Source organism: Bos indicus, chromosome 18 (assembly GCF_029378745.1).
Source record: "Bos indicus isolate NIAB-ARS_2022 breed Sahiwal x Tharparkar chromosome 18, NIAB-ARS_B.indTharparkar_mat_pri_1.0, whole genome shotgun sequence".
NCBI classification, from domain to species: Eukaryota; Metazoa; Chordata; class Mammalia; order Artiodactyla; family Bovidae; genus Bos; species Bos indicus.
Window position 1 is genome coordinate 18,339,014 of NC_091777.1, and position 23,748 is coordinate 18,362,761.

Sequence of the window (23,748 nt, forward strand, 5' to 3'; positions counted from 1 at the left end):
ACCAACCCATATGTCTAATCTTGGCCTTTTCCTCGCTGTCCCTGCTCACTACTTTCCCAGAGTCAAAGGTGGGATTTCCAGGGACAGGCTGAGCACAGAACAAAACAGGAAGAGATGAGAAGTGCAGCTGCCCAGGAAGGTTTCCGGGCCAGTACAGGGTGTGGACGCACTTCTGCATCAGCATTCCTATCAGTGATGGGGTGCTTCCAGGACTGAGAGGTCCCCTGAAGGGCAGTTTCACTGGCTGGGTCCATATCCTGCAACCAGGCCAGTCACAGGTTGCTTTCACTGCTGACAGTCACAGGAGTCCTGCTCTGTGCCCACCACAGGGGGCACTGGGCCAAGCAAGATGAGCGGGATGCAAGCAGCTCGCCCTCTTAGTGAACACAGGTATGCTGTTCTCTCAAATCATCCCACCCCCGCCTTCTCCCACAGAGTCCAAAAGACTGTTAGCATTGAAACATGTATATTCTCATATGTGAAACAGATCGCCAGTCCAGGTTCAATGCATGAGACAGGGTGCTCAGGGCTGGTGCACTGGGATGACCCTGAGGGGTGGGATGGGGAGGGAGGTGGGAGGGGGGTTCAGGATGGGGAACACATGTACACCCATGGCTGATTCATGTCAGTGTATGGCTAAAACCACTACAATACTGTAAAGTAATTAGCCTCCAATTAAAATAAATTAATAAATTAAAATGGCATCATTTTTTAAAAAATTAACACAGATATGTAAACAGCACTCATACCCAAAGGGAAAGCAGACATGAAGCTAGAGTATTCGTCCACAGTGGTTGACACAAATATATGAGCAACAGGGATGGAGATGAAAGACACTTCCAGGGTAAAATCCTCCTGTTCTCATGATTAACTGGAGGTGGGTGGGGTGATGAACGTGCAAGGAGAAGAAGGACGAGGGATCCTAACTCACATGTTCTGTGTCCCTTCCCCTCGTGGTTTTAGCTTTCCTGTCTGCTTGATGTTCCTTCGAGTCTTGCTTCTGTGATAGTGATGGCTCTACTGTGGCCATTGTTCCTCATTGTTGCTTCCATTTATTCAGCACCTACCTTGCCACAGGCAGTGCTGAGCATTTTTATACCTTTTAGCAACCACGCTGCTGTGTAGATACTATTGTTCCCATTTGAAATGTGAGCAAACTGAGGCTCAGATAGAGTGTGCGTGTATCTTCAATGAGGAGCCCTGTGCAAAGAGGCCAAGAGACCTTTGTCATCGTCTCCAGAAAGCTTTTCTTTCCTTGAGTTGGCTCAAAGGAAGGGTACTTCCACTTTCCCTCCCAGCTTGACCTTCCCGTTCAAGGGCACCGCTGGCCTCCGCAGACCCAGTAAAAGGTTGCACTGTTTTGTCTGAAAGCTAGCAGGGGTGACAAACGCAGCCTGGAGGTGTGTGGCGGGTGGGGGACGGGGAAGACGACTCACCGACGTGCTGATCAGAAAAGTCAGATCACCTGGAGGATACCCTAGACATCTAATCCACCCCTTGCATCTAGGAGTTGAGGAAAACGCGGTTCGGGCTGGGGGAGGAAGTAGTATCAGGACGCACTGCGCGCCAGGGGTCGAGAGCAGGGCGCCAAGCCTTCACCTCAGCTGGGTGTGCCGGTGGGGGCGGGGGGTCCCAGGACCCCGCCCTGTATGCGCGGAAATGCCGGCCCCATAGCTCAGCCCAGCACTCTCTCGCCTCTCCACTACCCCATAACGGTAACAATTAAGGAGCGGGGTGAGGCTCCCTCTCCATCTGGGTAATTATGTTCTCATTAGGAACCAATCCGCCCGGGGTACGAGCATCAGCTCCAGCGCAGCTTGGAGGGCGCGCTCCCAGCTCTGCTAACAGTGAAAGCCCCGGCGAGCTAGCGAGCCCTGGGACCTTGCGCGGAACGTCGCGCAACCCCGCGCTGCGCAGCAGACTACACGGGCGACAGTGACCCTGGCACCTGGCCAGGGATCCAGCGCTGGTACGGAGACACCCAGAAGCTCAGGGTGCTGCCTGGAACACCTCGACCTACGAGTCTGGTCTGGGCTCGTTGGGTCTTAGAAACCACCCCTCCTACATCCCCCCATCCGGCCACCCCTTCCCCGCTTCCCCCTCCCCAACACTCCCACCGCTCCCCACTCCCCGCCCCCCACGCCGCTTCAGCCCGCTGGCTCTCGGTAGTTCCATAGTTTCCCTCCACCAGACCCCTAACTCAAGCTCTGCACTCGGGAACTGGGTGGGGGAGGAGGCAGTGTGGTAAGAGAGACCACACTCCAAAGCAGAAGGCCTGGAAGAGGTAGGTTACCACTCTCCTATCTAGGGTGAGGAAGTCTCCCGGTGGGAGGTGACCACTGAGGCAGAACAGAAGGAAGTAACCAAGGTGACCCGGGCAGGAAAGGAGACTTTTAGACAGAAGATGAAGCTGAATGAAGATGTGGTCCTGAAACTCCTACAGCCTTGATTCCGATCAGGTTTATTTGAGATAAAAGCAAGAAACAGGACCCAGATCTAGAAAGGCCTAGAGGATTCTAAGCTTTAAAGAAAGCCACTCTGAGGTGGGTTAGAATAACACCCTCCCCTTCCTAGCCTCTGGTTGGGGGCAGGAAGGTAGTCCCTATGGAGCTAATAACCCCCTTTTTCTCTAACCCTCTCAATCCTCAACGCACACTCCTTGAAGCTGGAACACAATTTTCAGATGAAGGTCATTCACTTGCCTCTGGCAGAGTAACAATCACCTCCACATTTGCCCCAGAGGTGAGGGAGGTGGCCCAACTGCCAAGTGCCAGGCCCCAGATGGTCTTAAAGAAAGAGCTGTCCACAGCTCAAAATTGTCCTCCCTGCCAACTCCAGGTAGGGCCTGGTGGAAGGTTGAGGAGGGGGCTGTGAGCCTGGGGAAGGCAGGGTCTGTGCTGTATGGACAGGACCACTTCCCAGAGGACAAGGCCTTTTAGTTGAACTGCTTAGATCCCCAGAAAGAGAAGATTCTACCAAGTGGGGAAAGAAGAAAAAAGGTGCTTCAACTTGAAGCCAAGAAACGGCAGGTGCAAAGGCACGAAGACAGGAGATGGAGAGAAGGAAGCAGGAGATGAAAGAAGTGGCTGAAACCAGCTAAGCAGGATCCCCAAGGCCAAGGTCAGAGTTTGGAGAGAAAGCGCTCCAGCCAGGAAGGGGCCAGCTGGAGCCCCAGCAGAATCAAGGGATAACTTCGCACTCTTGTCCCACTGAGGGCCCCTTCACTCCCTATCTGTGTTGACCTTTCAGGCCCTAGAGCAAGGGCTCAAAGTGAACCTGAGTTCCTGGATAGGCTGCTTCTCCCTGCCTCCGGGCTAGCCTACAGGCTCCAGATCACCTGGCTGCAGCCAGGACTCCCTAAAGCCAGGCAAAAGACCAGAGAGAAAGGCTAGAACCTCGGGGCAGGAGGACTCTTGGAGATGTTCAGATTCCTCCCTCTTTATACAGATGGGCAAACTGAGGCCAAGCAGGAGGACTTGCCAAAGTATCCCTGCAGAACACCGCCTGGAGGTCGCACCGCTTGGACACCCACAGTGCGGGTCTGCTCGCCGACCATCCACTCACAGGCGAGTCAGTTTCAAGGGTGCTTGGGGCTCAGTTCCCGTGAGCGGTGTCTACCCCACCTGCGCGGCGGTGAGCCTTAGCTTGTGCGGTATGCGGGTGCCTGGCGGGCTGGCTCTGCTCCCGCTGAGCCGGGGTCGAACTAGTTCCGCTGCCCGGCGCTCCAGTTCTCTCAGATTTCTCCCTCCCAACTGGAAGAACGCGGAGAAAGTTGGGGAGGGGGGGAGGTTAGAGTCTTGTTGCTTTTCTTTAAGAATGGTTTAAAAATTCCTTTAGGACTCCTTATCCTCACTTCCCTGGGGACTGACTAGGGTGGAGAACTATGGGGCAGGAAAAAGACCGGTTCCCCTCCTCAGTCCCAAGTCCCTGCTTAACCCCTGAGGGGTCCGGGGCCGCTGGGGCCGCTGAGGGCACCAGCTAGACGCCCGAGCTCCTGGATTGCGTGCGGAGAAGCCCGGGCTGAGTTTCAGCTCAGGTCGCTCGCTTGTTGACTCTAAATCAAAAGGAGCCGCAGGAATAAATCGAGAAACATTGTTTACGGTGCTGTTATTAACCTCTTTCCCGCTTCTCTCCATCTCTAATTAAATTCATCTCTGAATCTCGGGCCAGGAGAAGCCTCCAAAAGGACCAGAGCCAGAAGGGCCCATGCAGGCCGCGGCTCCCGCCCCTTGGCCGCCCACCTGCTTTTCCCGGCCCGACCTCCCCTCTGCCGAAGCGACTTGGTCAGACTTCCAGACTTAAAACGAAGTCGTTTATTTCAATTTTGCTTTCACATTATGTTCCGATACAATCAAAACTCCTGGACGAACCTCTTGAATAAAAGTCCTGCGATGAGCGCGATCACAAGTCCCCGGCGCCCGGTAATACCGCCGGCGCAGACTCGGGATTCAGAGGAGGCGGAATAAAACAGACGCAGCTTCGGAATCTGTGAGCGGACGGTCCGGAGGCAGAGGCGTGGGAAGCGTGACGAAAGGGCAGAAAGGTTCTGGCTCCTCGAGTTGGAATTATTCCTGATGCACTTGGACTGCGAAAAGCCTTTTTCGCTTCCAGGCCGGCTGTCGGGCCTCGCCTAGCAACATTTCAACCATATTTCTTACGTTTGCGCCAAAGCAGGGAGCACAGGGCGGAATGCATGGTTGGCCCTAGGCCCGCGCAGGAAGGAGCGAGGGCCGACACTGCCTTAGCCTTTCTCGGCTTGCACGCCGCCAAGTCCCCTACACCTCTGAATCTCACCCTTCCGCACCCCTGCCCCCAGACCTCGCAACTAGGGGAGGTGCGTAGTTTAGAAAGCTGTTTCAGAAAAATAAAAGTTCCACTTGAACTTTATTGGATTAAAGCAAAATTAAATCTTGGCTATTCACAGGTATGTTACAGAGGACGAGGAAGCGTCCCGAAGAACCTCCTGGCGTTTAGTGGAGCCACAGAACACTAGGGCATTGACAAGCATCAGAACATCAAGCAGCCTTAGATTTCACGATCACTCCAAATGGGACATAGAAATACGGAAATACAGCCAGTTTCCACTGGGAACAGTTCTTCGTGTACAAATGATATATATTTATATATATATATATTTCTTTTTTTAAACCAGTCACCACTAAGGTGAGTCCTTTCTCTGCTAACAAGCAGCCGAGGATACATACAAAGTACCTTCAGCTAATTAATTCGAGCGGTGTTTTAAGAGCAGTACTTGCCAAATTAAAACTACTTCCCCATCCAAAAAAAAAAAAATCCTTCCCCCCTCTCCAAAATAAAAAAAAAAGGGGGGGGGAGGGACATATCAGATTTCAGCGGATGAAAAGATTAAGAGCGGGACTCAGAGGAGGAAGATATTTCACATTATACAGTGAAATGCAAAGTTTCTTTTATATAAATTGTAGGGAACATGAACACGGGGTAAGAAACAGTGACAAGGCAGTCTGTCTTTCTTGATTACTGCAACTGGAGTTGGGGGCGAGTTTATTTTGGAAATGGGAGTGCGCAGAGCTAAGCGGAATTTACTTCTCCTAAAGAGGAAATGGACTAAGTTGTCCAACCGCCGGGCTGCGCTTCGTTTACCGGATACAGCTGGGGAACAAGTAGGAAGTTTCAAGTCGTGCCGCTTTCTCGTCCTCTAAAGTTCAGCCTCTTTATAATTTTCCCCTCCTGCCTTCGCCCTCTCCCTGCCTCCATTCCCGAGATGAGCCAGTCAGAGGGGAAATACGAGGAATCCGGAGAAGGTCGAATACTTCCAGCCCCCCATCAAGTTTCCCCGCTCCAGCTTGAGGTATGCTCGGTCGCCTTTCTCCATCTGGATTAGAACTCCGTTGCTGGCGGCCTCCCGGGTCACGTCCTGGTCACCAGCGAAGGCTGAAATCACCGGCCACCCGTTTAACATGAGGCTCACCTGAGAAAGAGAAAGGCCGGCTTCAGAGGGGCAACCCAGTGGGGTACAGAAGCGTAGATAAAATAGCGAACCTTCACCACTTGGCTGACTGACGTAAAGCTTGGAAGCAGGGGGCGGCGGGTGGGCGGGGGCGGAAAGAAACGGGGCTTTGTAATTTACTACCGAGGGCCCAATGAGGCGAAGGCGACCCATCTGGGTGACAGAAAGGGTCTGCTCCCCAAACGGGAGTAACTTTCACTTCTTGGGCCCGCCAATCGAACCCTGACGGCGCTCTTTTATCCGGTTTAGTGAACCCGTAGGTGGCTCAGGCGCCCAGAGACCTTCGGCCCTGCCCTCCCCGCCAGCCTCAGAGAGAAAGTCAGACAACTGGCGCTTCCGGGAACACAAACAAATACAAACAAAAACCCTGGCTCCTCCCGATTCCAGATGCCGGGACACAGCAGAGATGCAGCGGAGTAGCCAGGCAAGATTTCGGCAGATGAGAAATCTCTCTCAGAGCTGCACTCCGTGTTTCATCCCCAAACTCCGGGCTCAGTTTTCGTCCCAGATCCAGCCTTGCCCTCCACCGCCTGGCTTTGCCCTTGCGGTGGCATCAGCAGATAAAGGCCCATGGCCCTCTCCCCAGCCGCGCGTTCTGCCTTCTGTGTCCGCCCAAAGCAAACCTGAAAACCTTTGGGAACCCTGGAGAGCCAGTGAGTGCTGGCTGGGGCAAGGCTGGAGCCAGGAGGGTGTGGTACTACGCCCCTCCCTTTTCTCTCCACCTTTCAACTGATATAGTTAGGCGCTACTTGTTCAGAAATCCGGAGTGGGTCCCCAGAGGGACGCCAGGACTCCCCCGGAGCGTGGCACTGAAGGCAAGCGCACAGGTTTCTCGCCCGCTTCAGAGCTGGGACAGGAGTCGGGGATACTGTCCGTGGTGCTGAAGGAGAGGATCCGCGGAAAGCTTCCGGAAGCGGGAACTGTCTGGGATGCTAACAGAAACTCTAAAGAGAAATCCCCGGGCTTCCGTAGCGGGAGGACCTCTTTGGAGGGTCCCACAAGGCGGAGGCAGAAAACTGTGCCTGGAGGTGGTTTCAAGAACCCATGACTGGAAAACAAGGGAGAGTCCAAGCCAGAGAACCGTGAGGCCCTGCTACCCGTTCCTCCAAGCTGCCTTGGGCACATGCGGCTGCCCCTTCTATTTCCCACCCACGCCGGGCCGACTCACTCCCGCGGCCAGTAGCCCCCTACCGGGGCTGGGGCCTGGCCCTGAGGCGGAAGCTGACCTGGATGGTCTGTCTGTTGTAGACTTTTACCACGTGGAAGTTAAAACTGTAGATTCCTTTGCGCGGGGCGATGAAAGTGCTGCGTTCTGAATCAAAGTTGTTCCCGATGTTCACTAGTACCTATAACGAGACGGGAACGAAGGGGAGTGGGCAAGAATCTATCTGAACTCTTGTCCCCACGTTTCCGCTGAGACCTCGGAGAGGGTCGAATATCTACCTACTACCTCTCCCCCAACCCCCACCCATCCAGTCTTCCTGGAGCACTCACCTGGTCGAAGTAGATGATCATGGTGCGATTACTCATCTCGGACGGCTCGTGGTTGGTGCTTCTGATGGCAGAGAAAGCCACCTTGGCGCTGCCGGAGCGCACAGAGATGCCCAGAGCTGTGCCCGTGGGATCGGACGTAGGATTGGAGTCGCAAACCACCAGGCACTTGCCTTCTAGCACGATGGGCTCCGTCTCGTTCTGCCCGCGGGCCGGGCCCGCCAACCATGCTGCCCCCAGCAGCAGCAGCTCCACGACGCCCAGCATCGCGGCGCCGGCGCCCACCCCGCCCCCCACCCCGGGGGCTGCCTGCGCCAGCCGCCCCCCCGCCCCAGCCCGGCTCCGAAGCCCCCTCCTCAGATCCGTGTTCAGCTCTGCCGACGCCGCTCTGGACACTTCGGGTCTTCTTGCACTCCTGGGCGAGCGTGCCCCTCGAGCGATGCTCCCGGAGCCCCGCCCGGGCCTCAGGGGTACCGTGGCTGCCCAGCCGCACTTGGATGCATAGCCGCTGCCGCTCGATCCCCGCTGATTCCGCCGTCTCCTGCCCGCACCGGCCGCTGCCGCCGCCGCCGCCGCTCTGAATTATTGATGCAGCCGGCGATGCAGCCGGAGCCGGCGGAGAGCGCGCGCCGGGCACAAAGGCGCGGACCGCGGCCTGGCCCCGCCCCTACCATCTCCCTCCCCGCCTCCCTCTCCAGCCCCGCCCCCGCACCGGCAGAAGCTCCACCCCCCGACCAATCCTGGCGCGCCGCGCTCCCCGCCGAGCCAATGACGGCGCTGTCCGCGCGCGGCCACCTGACCCTGGGCGCCGTTGTTATTAGGCGAGGCAAGGCCGGCGGCGCGCGGCAGCAGGGTTGGGCTCAGGAGGAGAGTCGACGGAGGGAGCGAGGGCCGGGAACGCGCGCGCGCGCGCCCGCGTTTCTATGCCGTCTGCGGCGGCCACTCGCTCTCTTGTCTCCCGCCTCCCGATACGGTCTTGTTCAGCCCCCTCAGCCCTTCCGCCCTCCTCCCTCGCCGGCCCTCAGGTAGGAGGCGGCGCGCAAGCCCAGGTTCCGGAGTAGAGTCGCCAGAGACCGAGAGACGCGCGAGTGTGGGCGCGTGGGGCGGGAGGGGAGCGCCCCCCAGTGGGTAAAGGGGTGAGGGGCAGCGGACGCGCGGGTGAGCCTCGGCAAGCGGGCCGACCCGGCGGCCAGGCTTCAGGGCGCGTGCGTGCGTGGTGGGGCGGGGCGTGCGCCGAGGCCTGGGTGCAAGGAGGCGCACGTGCAGCGGCTGGGAGCTGGCGCCGCGGGGCATTGATGCCAGTGTCCACATCCTGGCCTCGCGGCCGAGAGTATGGCGCTGGGCCGGCCGTTCTAGCCCGCTTCTGCGGGTCGCGGAGTCGGATCGAGCGAGCACTCATTTATTCTTTATTTCACTTATTCGAGATAGAGCATTGAACACTCGTGGACGCGAAGTGCCAGGCTTCCAGGCGCTGAGAGCATAGTGATGAGCAAAATCGGACGAGGCCTGCCTTCGTGCCTCATACAGTCTAGTGCAGGAGGCACTGGCAAGTACAGTGGCATCGCAGACAGGTTCATTTCCCTGATACCATTTTTATCTTTTGCACTTAAAATTTTATACTTTGCATCGGCATTTTATTTACTGTACACCTTTGTGGCATGTTCTATCCACGTGTACTTACGTACTATTGCCTTGCATATAGACACCAAATCTTGTGATTTATGGGCGAGTTTTCAAGGGTGATTTTGAAATTTCAAGGCGAATGAATTTTTACCTCACGCGTTAACTTAGAGCTTTACACAAACGTGGTCAATACAGTAAAACACAGCTTTGCTAAGTGACAGAGAGAGGGGAGCTACAGAGGTGGTAAGAGGAAAGGCGTGGAATGCAGGCCGTTAACCTGCCATTAGGTGGAAGCTGGAGGGCGATCAGACCTCTCTGTCAAGTCCAAAGCAAGAGGCTTCGGACCCGAACGAGAGGCGAGCGGGAATGCTGCCCTCCGGAGCACCTGGCGCTTGGGTCCCCGCCGGGCGACTTTGAACCCGCGTGCTCTGCCAAACCAAAGCAGACGTGTGGCAGGCGGCGGCCCGGCGCGAGCTCGGGGATCTGGACAAATCTGGATCGCGGGCTGACAGCACCTCCTTTCGGTCTCCCGGCTTGCCGCCGGCGAGGTCTGCCGCCGCCTAGGGCAGGCTCTCCCCTACGCAGGAAGACTGCTTTGGAATAGCCAACAGCCGCACATTTCAGCTTTGTGTCTTTGAGACTTAGATGGCTGTTTAAAGACTCATCTGGAGGTACCCATCTCGGAACCTCGCCTCTGTTGGGATGCCTGCTGGGGTCACTGGGTTCGCCCAGGAGAAAGAGAAGGGGCGGGGGAAGAGGCAACAATTCTATCTCAAGTTAATTGACAGAAAACTGTTTTTTCAAGTCAAATCTGTTTGAGACATCCCCAGAAAGCGTTGCCAGCTGTGATTACACCTAATGTGAGAGCATGAACTAATTTAGGAGGTGAGATCTGAATAATGACACTGTACCCTGTATAGCCGCGAAGCCTGGCAGCCCCAGCAGTGGAGGGTACCTGGCGAAATACCCGTGTAGAATCAACAGCATGTGCTCAGTGCCCGGGGTCTACACACTCCGATATTGCACAGATTTTTACTGAAACCTATCTGGTGAGGAAGCCCGTTCTCATGGAGCTCACAAACAGGACTGAGATTATCTAGAGGGAGATGGTGGGTCTCCAGCCTTCTCTTCTTTTGTGGGGGAGGCTCTAGTGGGCGTTGCCCAAGCCTAAACTGCCATCCCTATGCCACTGGGGATCTTGTATGGCCAGTCTCAGCCTACCTGCATCCCAGGCCTACCATTCTAAGGGCCTGCTGGATCGCTTTCCTTTAGATATCCTGCAGGCATGTTTAACTGACCCATACTTTGTCTCCTTCCGTTTGTCACCCAAACTGTCTCTTATCCTATGTCAGTGACGACAGGTACCACCTAGAGAGCCCCACATCTAACTTGACTCTACTTTATGTCCTATTTGTTTGAGTCTGTTTGGGCCTAGGATACTGCAGAAGCTTCCTAATTTATCATTCAGGGAATTAATATAAGGATCACTCCTGGCTCTGCTATAAACTGTTTATTCTTTCATTTGATGGATAACAATTCAGTTCTCTGAAATATGTAATCCCTGCTTTTCTTCCACCTAAGGAAGACTTCCCTGACCACCATATTTCAGAATGATCACTGGCGTTGCTTGTCCCTCTTCCACATCCTATGTGTTTAAAAATAATGAATTTCATGTTAATGGATATATGCTTTCCTGAATTGTGAGATGAAATGTGATAATGTATAGGCGGAGGAGAAACTTGAAAAGCAGTCGTGTTTATTGTAAATATTGTCACATTGTTACACTCAGGATTCTCTTAGCTGCAAGTGACAAAACCAATTCAAACTGGCTTGAGTATAAAGGACTTCATTCATTTGATGAAAAAGCCTACAGGTAGGTCTTGCCTGTTATAGCATTGTTGGCTCCATCAGGCAAGGTTATCAGGATCTGTTTTCTAGTTTTGACTTAAATCCCAATAGTTCCTCTGCCAACTCAGAGCAAGGAAAGGATAACACTGTTTCTTCAATATTTTCTGCTAAAGTTGTAGAGCTGTTCTTACAGGGGTGTCAGTCACTTGCCCCTCCCCGAATATGAAGAAGAGACTGTTCCGTTGACTAAGCTTGGATTCATATGTCATCCTACAGAAAGGGGTTTGATGTCAGGTCCACATTATCTGGAGTAGAGGAGTTCTCCAAAGAAAACATAGAGAAAGCACGCTGGGCAAGCAGGAACAATACATGTCTATTTTAGTCCCTCTCAAAGGGTCAACTGCAATATATGTCATCCCAAAAGAATAGTGATGAAGAGTGATGAAGTAGCCAGAACAGTATGTATGTGTTTATCTTGGTCCTTTGGGATCCTCAAGATTTCAGCTAAACCTGCCATGAGGTACTATCAACACTGATGTTACTGAAGGGTTTGTTTTGAAGTCTGAATGCACTTTGAATGGTAGAGCTGTGAGAAGTATAAATAACTAACATTCTGTTTTAAAATATTTCTGTGGCAGCATTTTGTTTTGTTTTTTTTTTCTCCTTTTCATTTCTTAGGCTCCTAAAAAATGAAAATCTACTTTGTGTATAGGTATGTAAAATTCCTCATTATTCATTGATTAATGAAAACAAATGAGAATTTGAGCAATAAAAAATGAAAGAATTGAGTCAGGTCATGTTTGAAATATTAAGACTAGAGGTTTAACTTGTTGAGGCTTTTCAGGTGTTGAAACGTTGGTAAAGCATTATAAAATCATCTGTCTGAGGCTTTTAAAGCAAGGTGTTAGAGAGATTTGGGGAATGTCGAGTTTGCAAATAATGAATTTGTACTGTTGCTGTTAACCCTTTACCAGCTGCCCTAAATGCAGCTTTATGTTTTGGTAAAGTCCAGGCTTGTTTCCCCATCCACACTCTGAATTTTTCGTCACAGTACATTTTAATAAAGGAATATAACAGCTATCTTGATTCCTCTACCCCTACCCTGGAGGAGAAAAAAAAAATAAAACCCCCTATTGTTAAAATGAGAGCATTTTCAGAAAAGAGGGAATATTGTGTCACAGGATATGAAACAAACTCATCCTTTTATTAGCTCAAAATGGGTTCTCTAATGTTTATACACATCAGATAGCATTTCATCTCTTTTAGCCTTGGTTCAAAGGCCCAGGCAGTACCATTTCCTAGCATTTAGTTCATTTGCCCATAAAGCAGAAGAGAAAGGCTATTTTGTTCTAAAGAGTGTTAAATTTAGGATTTCAGTGGCCAAGGTAATTTCAAATTAATATTTCAATCTAGACTATAAAATTTGGGAATGATTCTAAATTAAATTAATTCTAAATTTCAAAGTATGAAATATTTTTCATTTTCACCAAACCCTTGGTCTTCCTGCATATATGTCTTTTGGGGGGCTATAGAGATTCATTTTGGATGTAACATTTTTGCTGTTTAAATTTAAAAAGTATGTTACAGAATTAACTTTGTAATTGGACACTTTCATTCAATGCATAGAAATGCAGAATTATTTTTTATTGAAGACTAAGTTTGTGGTAACACTAATTCTTTAAAAAAAAAAAAAACTCTGATCTTAAAAAAAAAAGAATATATTCAAAATATCTTTAGCTCTTTAGTTAATACCAAATTATGCATTTCCCTAGCCATTGTCATCTGCTAAATTGAAAGATGCTGTCATCACCTCTAAAATGATGCCTTGAATCTGCTGTGGTTGTGCTGGGTAGCAATTTTGTATAAAGCTGTTATTCACATGTATTACATTAAGGCCAAAGGGGGAAGAAAGAAACATAAAATTATGTAATCCTACAGAACTGCTCTTGAGAGAGAAACCACATAGGTGACATCAAACACTAGTTGTTGGAATTTTTCCAAGAAATAATTATCTGTGTGCTTTTTGGGTAGTGATTACAGGACAAACGAAGGTTCGGCCAATTCAGCAAATATTTATCGAGTGCATGAAATGTGCGAGACACTGTTTTAGGGCCTTGGCTACTGCAAAGATGAATCATCCATGATCCCTGTCCCCCCCACCCCAGACTTCATGTTTGACAGTGGTCAGGGCTGCACCCCAGGGAACCTCCATTTAAGAACTTTTGGTTCTGCTGAGAAGGCTTCTTAGTATGTGTTCTTACAGTGTAGCTTTGATTAGTCTCTGTCTTTGTTTACAGTTGCCTTATAACCAGAAGTTACACAAAAATTATGCACATGTACAAAATTAATAGATTAGAGAACATTCAAACTAAATACTTCAAGTTTTACTTCAAATGCATTTGACATTTATCAAAGAAATGATGAATGCTATCATCTGTGGGCGGCTGGATTGACTTTTGGGAAAAGTTATCACCAACTTTAATAGGGATCTTAGGGAAATTTCCCAGATCTTGACAGTTGTATAAAGATTTCCTACAGTTCAGAAGGCTCTCAGGATAGAAACAAAGTCTGCCAACTGAAGGGCTTGTTGAACCAAATACCTCTGTGTTACTAGGAGGTAAACGAAAGGAAGGATTTAAATAAAACTTGAAGAGGGGGAGGAGTGCAGAAGAACAAGAGGGTTTTGTATTTTTTTTAAACAAATTATTTTCCCAAAATGGTATTTCCTGGTAGACTTCTGAGGAATGAGATCAGAGGCTCACACTTCATTCTGCCACCCGGAGTCACACCCCAGGGACAGTGACGTAATTGAGTTTCATAGTGTTTTTGCCACCCCGCCCCCGGCCCCCAGCCCCTCCCTGGAGCCATTCCCTTTCCTCCTGTTCTTGCCCCTAAAAGCTGACTCCTTCCAACTGGCTTCTGGTTTGGCCGGCAGAAAGAAGGCACAAGTAGGGGATCAGAGATGAGGGAAGAGAGAAGCTGGGGTGTTTCTTCCAGCGCTCTCCCTGCTTCAGTCTTACCGTGTAAAATCTCGGGTGGTGCTTCCCCCTTCCAAGATTGTACCTTCTTGCCCAGCACCCCTCCTGCCTTCTGGGCTCCAGCTCTCCCTCCTGTAATACTCTTCCCTCCCCCTGTATCTTCAGACTGAGGATAGGAGGTTTGCCACTCTCTGGATTCTCAGCATCTTCTGCTGATTCTCCAGACCCTGCCAACACTTCTGTAGGTTGTCCCTTCATTAAAATCCCTCCTTCAAACTGAGTTTAATTCTGTTTCCTCCTGGGATCTCAGTGATAGGCTGTATCATTACTACATCTTGCCTCACCTTCAGAACCAACAGATTTGGTATATTTTATCCTCTTGTGGAACTGTTAGCTGTTTAGTAACTAGTTGGGTCATATTAAAAGTCAGTATGAATTAAAACCCTGACACAATTTGAATTCAATTTAGGTGCATGATGTTACCAAGTTATATATTTCAAACAAAACTATTCATCTTGAGCTTTAAAATTTAAATGCTGATAAATGTAACTGTACTGTTTTCAGAATGTTAACATGAAAAAAAAAATCAAAAGAAGAGTATCTTAAAAAAGCAAATACTCCAAGTAAAATACATCCAATGTTTACAATATAGATCAGATCAGATCAGTCGCTCAGTTGTATCCAACTCTTTTCGACCCCATGAATCGCAGCACGCCAGGCCTCCCTGTCCATAAGGATATATTAATAGCTTGAGAAAAATACAGTATTACTTTGTGAGCTCATAAAATTATTTTTGAGTTTTTAAAATATAAAAACCTTTTAAGATATGAAAATGAAATGTGATTTTATTATTGAAAAGCATGATAATTACTGTTATTCAATTTTTAAATTTTTATCTTGCATTGCTTAACAAATAAGGGCTTTACTATTGTTCTCTGAAATAGGTAATGTTTTAAGTTTTAAAACAACAGTTTGAAAGCAAGCCATAATAAAATATGTTTCAATATATAGGTACTTATGAGGGAATCCTTTAAGTCATCCATTCAATTTAGCTATCCATTTCATACCTGCTGCCCAGTATTGTTTGAGGTCCTTACCTAAACAGTATTAAAAGCTAGTTAGGAAATATAGAGCAATTAGAAAGTAAGCTATTCACAAATGGCAATAAAAGTTAGGATACCTACTCAATTCTTGTGTTTACTGGTCTAGGAGAATAGGCTAGTTAAATTCCTGTTTCTTTTGGTTATTGTAGTAACATGCTGATATGTTTTAAGTAATTATAGATGCATTGAAATTTATCTGATTTTGTCAGTATATTGTAAAATTGCAGGAATATGTTCTTCTGTCCTCATGATGAAATTGGTCCTACTATTTAATGCATCAAGATGATAGGGTATTAATGCAGTGAGACCTCTATGGCCTTTTTAGATCAATAAAGATCAGGATTTTGTGTCTTCATCCTGGAGTATTTTGAACCTCAATGCTGCTGCTGCTGCTAAGTCGCTTCAGCCATGTCCGACTCTGCAACCCTGTAGACGGCAGCCCGCCAGGCTTCCCCGTCCCAGGGATTCCCCAGGCAAGAACACTGGAGGGGGTTGCCATTGCCTTCTCCAGTGCATGAAAGTGAAAAGTGAAAGTGAAGTTGCTCAGTCGTGTCTGACTCTTTAGCGATCCCATGGACTGCAGCCCACCAGGCTCCTCTGTCCATGGGATTTTCCAGGCAAGAATTGAACACTAATTCTTATAAGTCAGCTGCTTTCATTTTGCAGACTGAGGCCCAGGGAGGGTGCTAAGTCACTTCAGCTGTGTCTGACTCTGCGCCCCTATAGACCAGTCCCTTCTGTTCATGGGATTCTCCAGGCAAGAATACTGGAGTGGATTGACATGCCCTCCACCAGGGGATCTTCCCGACCCAGGGATCGAACCTGCGTCTCTTGCAACTCTTGCATTGGCAGACAGATACTTTACCCTAGCACCACCTGGGAAGCCCAGGGAGGGTACGTTCCTCCAAGACAGTGCCTCTCACACAGGCTTTAAAGTCAGGGTGCCTCATAGTCAAGAAATCTGTGTCAATTGAAACAATTTAGTGGCGCTTCATAGGCAAGAATCCTTTGATAAGGGGCGATCTGCCTTTAGCTCCCTCATTCGCAAAGCGGGAATAACAGTCAGTATTTACCTTAAAGGCTGGTGTTCAGGATGGAATGAGCTAATCCACCCATGTGATTAGCCTACACCTGGCCTGGGCTCTCCACCCCCTGTGCACCTCTCCTCTCCTCCTCGGCAGGTGCCCAGGTAGTTCTAGAATGAGATGCCCAGGTGCATTTCCCACTGCCCCATGCTTGCTCCAGACTTTTCTTGACATGAGCCAGCCACTCCCATGGTTCTGTGCCAGTGATTTTTTATTCTCTTGCCACATAGAAGTCCAAGCAAGAATGTCTTTGTTTGATTTCAGTAGATATAGTTCCTGTAAAGTCCTCATTCCCAAATTAAAACAAAGACTAATGTACCACGATACATACAGTTGGCGTGGTTTCACAGGCATACCGTGCACTCCTCCTTCTGTATTCATTCAACTGATGTGAACTGACCGCCTCAAATACTAACAGGTATTTGTTGTGGTTGCCTGGGATACATCAGGGAACACCACCAGCCAGACTTCCTGCTGTCTGTGGAAGTTATCTGTGGGAGAGATGTGATGTTGTGACAGCCACGTTCTTCCTGTTATGAGTTTATCCCTGTAATACTAAAGCTAAATCACTCTGATGTCATTGGATCACCCAGTTACGAGACCACAGTTTTTTTTTCCTGCTTAGACATCACACGACTCAGGAGTTGGCTATCTTTTTGTTTTACTGACATTAATTTTTCTCCTATCATGAGATTTAATTGGGAAATCATCAACATTATAAACTGTATGTTGTCATTTCCATTTTTGAAGTGAAAGTCGCTCAGTCGTGTCCGACTCTTTGCGACCCCGTGGACTATACAGTCCATGGAATTCCTCATGCCAGAATACTGGAGTGGGTAGCCTTTCCTTTCTCCAGGGGATCTTCCCAACCCAGGGATCGAACCCAGATCTCCCGCATTGCGGGCAGATTCTTTAATAACTGAGCCACAAGGGAAGTCCATTTCCATTTTTAAATGTAAGCAAATTTGAGGACTGGGAATCTGGCTGCCCGTCAGTGAAAGGTGAAGGTAATTATCATGTTGCCTTGGCATATTTTGTCAATGGAGAATGGTCGGCTTGGTGTTCATCTGTGAGAAGTTTTTAAAATACATTTTAATGTGCCCTTTAAATATGTCTTGTTTTAAAGCTATTCCATTTTAAAACATGCTAGGAGAAGAATTTGATATCTGTGCTTGCGGTGAAAAATAGGGCACACAGAGCCTGGGTGTCTGCTTTAGGCTCCTTCACTCCCTCCCTCCTTTATGTTAGTGCCTCGTCACACAGCACACTCTTGGGCTCAAGGAGTGTCTGTGCACTTGTCTTGGGAAGAACTTCCATTTTCCCACTCCCATGGCTGCTTGACTACTTTCTTGTACGCCTTTCCTCACAAATGAGCTCTCTCCTCCCCATCCTCTCGGGGAACCGGAAAGGGAGGCCCTGACATTGTGCTTGTGTAAACATCACTGAAAGCTTTCCCTGTCTCTTGCATCTTCCTAGGTGATTTCTTTGTGTTATGCTGGGACAGTAGTTCTTTAAATAGAATATTCTCCCCTGGTAATCGCCCACAGTGCTGAGAGTACACCCTGCGAAAGGTGGGTCTAGGATGTAGGGTGCTTCTTCAGCATTACCTGAAAGCTGAAGTTAGGGCTCTCTGGCATGTCGCAACAAATTTGTAGCAGTTCATTAGTGTAAGGAATCAGGAAACCAGGGCGCCTCCATCCCCCGTGGAAGAAGCAAAGGCTTTTCACACCAGCGGAGACGTGAAGCTCTGAAGATGAAGCTGTTTACATGAGCTCTCGTTTATTCTAGAGAAACCCACTTGCCTAGTTCGAACCTGTTTTCTTCATAGCATATGTCTCACTGTCTGACCAAAACGGTGTTTATATCCTAGTTACTTGGCAAAAATTCTGTCATTGCTTCAGAGAGATTCATTTTAAGCCTAAAGCATGGAGCTGGTATATAAATGTGCTTTGGTAGTCTAAGGAAACGACCTTACTGCAAATTGACACAGGTTTTGTTTTGTTTTTTTCCCTTTAGTTGCCCCATAATATTGTTCCTAGGTGGGGCTACCTTTTTAAACTAGAGGATAAATAGAGGCCTAAATCAGTTTGGTTATTCCCACTCATTCTAATTAAGAATCTTTGTTTCCACTCAACAAGATATGGGAAAAAATAGGGCCTCTTCATGATATTTCTATTGTCCATTAAATTATTTCAATTGAAATGGATTTCACCATGTATCTGAGACAGTTTCCAAGTTATTGCCCTTTAAAGTCTGTTGATATTAAATGGGAAGACAACATGCAAAATTATATTTATAGGATGTATGTACAGGAATTATGAAATTTCTATGAACTATTTACAGGAGATGCCTGGTAGAATATATTAATCAGCATTTTAGTTGCTGTCTTTGGTTAGGATTATGGGGTTTTTTTAGCTTTCTATAAACTTCAATAAAGGTGTTTTCATACAACTTTGTTAATGCCTTGAAAGAGAATTTCCTTTTAGCAATATTAAAGTCCACATACTGTCCGCTGTCACCACTTTCCCTCTTCGTTAACCAGAGAACCACACCTGAGGATGCTCATAGCAGTGCTTCTCAGGCAGGCTGTGATTTGCATTCATCAACGAATCATCTGTAATTAGAAGTAGAAATCTTTTCTTCCCAGCACACATACATCTCTTTCAGAAGTAGTTCTCTTTTATGATTGATGTTTGACATCTTAGAAATTAGGATAACCTTTATTATGTACATTGCTTTAATCAAAGCATTATTTTGTGGGTTGGACTCAAGGTTACATGTTTAAGAAAAGCATCAGGTGAATGCCGGAAGGAAAATTGTCTTATTCATAAACCCTCAGCCATTGAAAAGACCATTAGGAGCCTATAGGTATGTAAGTTGGATAGAATTAAATAGTATTTTAAATAGTATATTTGACAATTGACCATGCAAAGCAATAGCTTCATTTGCACAGTGCCATCTATTTAAAAACCAGTAAACCTTTAACAGACAAATAATCCCCTCAACGTGAGGCTTTCCGATAGTTATTATGTCAAATTTTTGGATGTCAAAATGTAGTCTGGCAGACATATTTGCCTAAGACCATTCAGCTGGCAGAGGTGGGATTATTTTCTGTTGCCCAAGTTCTAAAAACCTCCCCACTTTCTCTTGCAACATTGCACCTCTAAAAAGGTGCCCCTGCTGTATCCAAAGTGTCCAATGATGTTTCTAGCTAGGGGTTAGCTCTAATTAACTTTAAATTTTTTCCTATTATGCAATGAAGTTCAGATTTTAAAATTTCAAAGATGATAAGCCTCTCTCCATTTTTTCTTCTTTCTCCTAAATGAGGAGGAAAAATATATATGAGATGCCTTTAAATAGTGTCCCACATATATTACTGTCAGAAACAGATTATTGGCATTCATGTTATGCTTTTCCATACCTTTTAATCATTTTTACAGCTGTTCACATGACAATTACATTTCTACTTTTAAAACATTGTTACAAATATGCAGAGAGAGAGGTTCAAGAGGGAGGGAGCACAGACTGATTCATGTTGATGTATGGCAGAAACTAATACAACATTGTAAAAAAATTATCCTCCAATTAAATAAATATTTTTTTAAATGCACAGAGAAAAGAGGAAAGCAAAGGAATAAACTACAAGCAATTACGTAAGTGATAACTTTTGTGATCTGACATTTGGGGAAATGAGTTATTACTACTGCATTACCTTTTAATATCTCGGTTTTAACCTTTCACTGGATAAAGGTGAAATTCACATGTTTTAAACTTGGTAGGAACATAGCAGTAGGATGTTGCTTTTTCTAGTTTTTACACCAACCACATTTTTTAACTGGAGGAAGAACCTGGAACTTGGCACCAGGTTCCACGATGGTACCTAGAAGGAGACGTGTATAGTTTACCAATATGTCCTTTTGCAAAACTTATATTAATAACATACTGAGAAGTAAGTAGAAACTGTGCAGTGAGCCAGTGGGGTTAAACATGTAGAGAGTGAACTCACTGAACTTCTCGATTGGGCATTTAATAGGATTTGACCTGTTGGGTTTATTTGTGAATCGTTTGTATTTTATTGTGATTTTGAAGATTTAAGTTCAGATATTTTTAAAGCTCATTTTATTGAGATACACTATTAGTGCTTCTTTCTCATCACCTAACAAGACATCCTTTATTCTGTTGCCCCTTTCCCGTCCCCACTTCTGTACCGATCAGTGTTCTTTTTACAGTTGCAAACTGATTAGCCTGACACATCTCTGACACCACTTCTGAATCATCTTCTAAATACCAGGCTCATTTCCATAGACTTTCTGAGCACATGGCGTAAAAACACAGAATTTACATGGAATATGACCTTTCCTCCTCTGATGCGCTGAGATGGGTAACTTTGGAAAGTGTCATGCGATTGTTGTGTACCATGGACCCAGAAGTCCCCAGAGATCAAGAAGCACCCAACATGCAAACTAACCTAAAGAACTTATTAAATTTTAAAATTTAGTTCATCATGAGTTTGAGATGTCTAAGATTTTGCTGAAGGTGTGTTTTTGTTTTAGTCCTGTTTTGATTTCAAAAATGTGTCTGCCTTATTTTCATATTATGTTAGAACCTTAGCATGAAGGAATGTGCCCATGAAGAGAGCATGGGTAAGCATATGTTAGCAAAACTTAGCATAGTCCCATCTGTGTGTTTAGTTTATAATTTTATAAATTCTTTTATAATGCTTAACATTGGTTTGGCTATATTATGATATCTTCTTTTGTTAGTAAACTCTAAATTGAAAGGTACTTAGAAATCAGAAACTCTTAAATCAGAAAGGTGCATTTAGCCTACTGAAAGTAAGGGGAAAAGAGAATGGCAACAATGTCCCATGTGTTTAAGCCAGAATGATTGGATCGTAAAAAATACCTAAAATAAAGTCCTGTCTCTTCCACTCAATATTTCTTCACCAAATAAAGTTGAGTTTACTCTTTAAATTCTGTGCCACCAAGCACAGTCTTATAGTGAACCATGGTTTTAATATCCTTTGAGAAATGGCACATCTGTTCCATAGTCAGGCTATCACTTTTAGCCTCTGTACAAAATACAAAGGAGACCTGACCAACCAGAAACATCTAGAACCTGGTAATTCAAATACCATTCTGAGCAAATATTTAATCTAATAACTGGCACTAAATATTAGGCCTCATGGCAGCTCAATATCCACTAAACAAGTTTTAATAACAGGGTAAGCCCACTGTATCCAGAGCAAAGAGAGGCATGCCATGTTTACAGAGCCAAATCATTAACCTTGTCTGTTCTGACTTTAGCCCTCTGAAAGGACTCAGGACTATGGCAGCAAGCAACGAGTTTATTTTCAATGCCTTAAACATCTAGATAGTACCCTGTATTTTACATATTGCTTTTAATAGTTAATATGATAAGTACCAAAGATCAGGCTAAATTCTCTACATGCCTTGGGCTTCCCCGGTAGCTCAGTGGTAAAGAATCTGTCTGCAAATTCAGGAGACAGGGGTTCAATCCCTGGGTCAGGAAGATCCCCTGGAGAAGGAAATGGTAACCCACTCCAATATTCTTGCCTGGAAAATCCCATGGAAAGAGGAGCCTGATGGGCTGCAGGCCGTGGGGTTGCAAAGAGTCAGATACGACTTAGCTACTAAACAGCAATGACAAATTGTTAATTAATCATTGTAATAGTCTTACAGTCTTATGACTATGCAAGACTTACATATAGTCTTATGACCATGCAAGACCGTACAAAACTTACGACTATAATTTTTTATGATTTTTGAAAATCTCTTCACAGATGGGGAAGCCAAGAGTAAATAGACTGCCTAGGTTCAGTTGCAACGTGTTAAACAGTGATTTCAACCTGTTAGACGATTAAACAGCACATCTTTCCCAGAGACGCATCACATGAGCCCTGTACTCAACTCTGAGATATGCAGGATTCTGCACCCCTGTTTCACAGATGGCAAAGTCAATGTCAGTATATTGCAGGTGACCCACCAAAATACAGGATAATGAGCAGTGGCACCGGACCATGGACTCTATGTGTAACCCTTTCCTGCATTGCTACTACTCAGGTTTCTTCTGACACTAGTGACGGTGTGTTGTCTACATTTGTGTTTCTGGCTTGGAATTTAACACTATGTGGGTGGCTGCGTTGATCAGGGACCCCTACACACTGCCACCCACTGCGGCAGGAATGGCATGGGATACCCCCATATACAGCATCTCTGTCCCCGTTCCAGCCCCAGAGTTGTAATAGGCAGAGCTGTTGGCCAGACCTAGGTGAGGGGCTTGGTCTTCAGCACTGCTGCCTTCCCCCTTGTCTGCCTTTTATTTGACAGGGACATTCCTTCCCATTTCAGTTTAGTAGTGCCTTTGTGTTCTTAAGCACCTCCCCCACCATAAAAATAGAAAAGAATCTATGAGTCATTTAGACTTTAGTATGGCTGTCTGTGCCTAACTTTTGCTCTAACTATAAAATGAAAGCCTCTGGAATATCCTGGCTTCCTGCCTGAGAAGAATGAGCTGGGAGTTGGTCTCAACATCAGGATCCCCAGAGACCTATTGCCCAAGACACTTGGGCTGTAGAGTTGTTGCACATCAGGCATCCTGAGCAATGGGACTCTTAGCCTGAGCTCGCTCTCTCTTCTCCCCTTTCTGCTCAAGCCAGAAGGCCTCTACTCTCTTCCAAGTTGTCAGGAAGCCAGGGAATAGTCTCCATTTCCCCAGTGATCCACCTCCCAATAGCAGACATCCAGCAATCAGAGTTGGAATACATTGAAGGTGGTCAAATTCTATGGGCGGAGCACCCATATGCTTCTGCTTCAGGCGTCTCGGGTAGTAGAGGGAGGGTGGAGAGCCTTACCTGCTTGAGACTTAGTAAGGGTTTCTGTATCTGTGCATCGAGGATTAAATTATTCATAGCATCAGAGAAGCCCATCCTTACTGATCGTAAAGAATCTACCTGCCAATGCAGGAGACACAGGGTCAGTCCCTGGGTCAGGAAGATCCCTTGGGGAAGGAAAGAGCAACCCCATCCAGTATTCTTTCCTGGAAAATTCCGTGGACAGAGGAGCCTGGCGGGCTACAGTCCATGGGGTCGCAATGAGTCAGACACAGCTTAGCAACTAAACAACAACTGATGTATATGGTAGGTGTGGAGAATTACTAAGAAGAGAAGGAAGTGCTAAGCAATTAGTTTGGCTAAACACAAGTAAGGACTCGTAAGTCATTGTTGTGTGTTAGTCGCTCAGTCATGTCTGACTCTGCGACCCCATGGTCTGTAGCCCACAAGGCTCCTCTGTCCATGAAATTCTCCAGGCAAGAACACTGGAGTGAGCTGCCATTTCCTTCTCCAGGGAATCTTCCTGACCAAGGGATTGAACCCAGGTCTCCTGCATTGCAGGCAGATTTTTTGACCATCTGAGCTAAAGGGAAGTCCCAATAGGCACTTACTAATGCCTGATTACAGTACTGCATGATGATTATGCATGTCATTGAATATGTATCAAATAAAGTTTGTCATAAAATTTTTGACAATATTAAGTTTTATTCACATGATCAACCTTCATATTTCATTGCTTATGTGGCATAGTTTTGACTTTAAAAAAAAATCTCGTAAGACA

The 23,748-nt window shown here is 47.0% G+C and overlaps 1 protein-coding gene and 1 long non-coding RNA gene across 2 annotated transcripts in view; one reads left to right on the plus strand and one right to left on the minus strand.

Moving 5' to 3' along the window:
- Positions 1-4,298: 4,298 nt before the first annotated feature.
- Positions 4,299-7,775, minus strand: CBLN1 (cerebellin 1 precursor). The gene is made up of 3 exons (XM_070770525.1): positions 7,481-7,775; positions 7,213-7,332; positions 4,299-5,947 (listed from the first exon to the last, which is right to left on the minus strand). Exons 1-3 carry the CDS (start codon positions 7,742-7,744, stop codon positions 5,750-5,752), a joined length of 582 nt encoding a protein of 193 aa, XP_070626626.1. The 5' UTR covers positions 7,745-7,775; the 3' UTR covers positions 4,299-5,749.
- A 561-nt stretch (positions 7,776-8,336) lies between these two features.
- LOC139177347 (uncharacterized) overlaps positions 8,337-23,748 on the plus strand; it is a 79,274-nt gene continuing 63,862 nt past the window's right edge. The window contains exon 1 of the long non-coding RNA XR_011561817.1: positions 8,337-8,502. This is a non-coding gene — a long non-coding RNA (uncharacterized lncRNA). The remainder of the gene's footprint in view (positions 8,503-23,748) is intronic.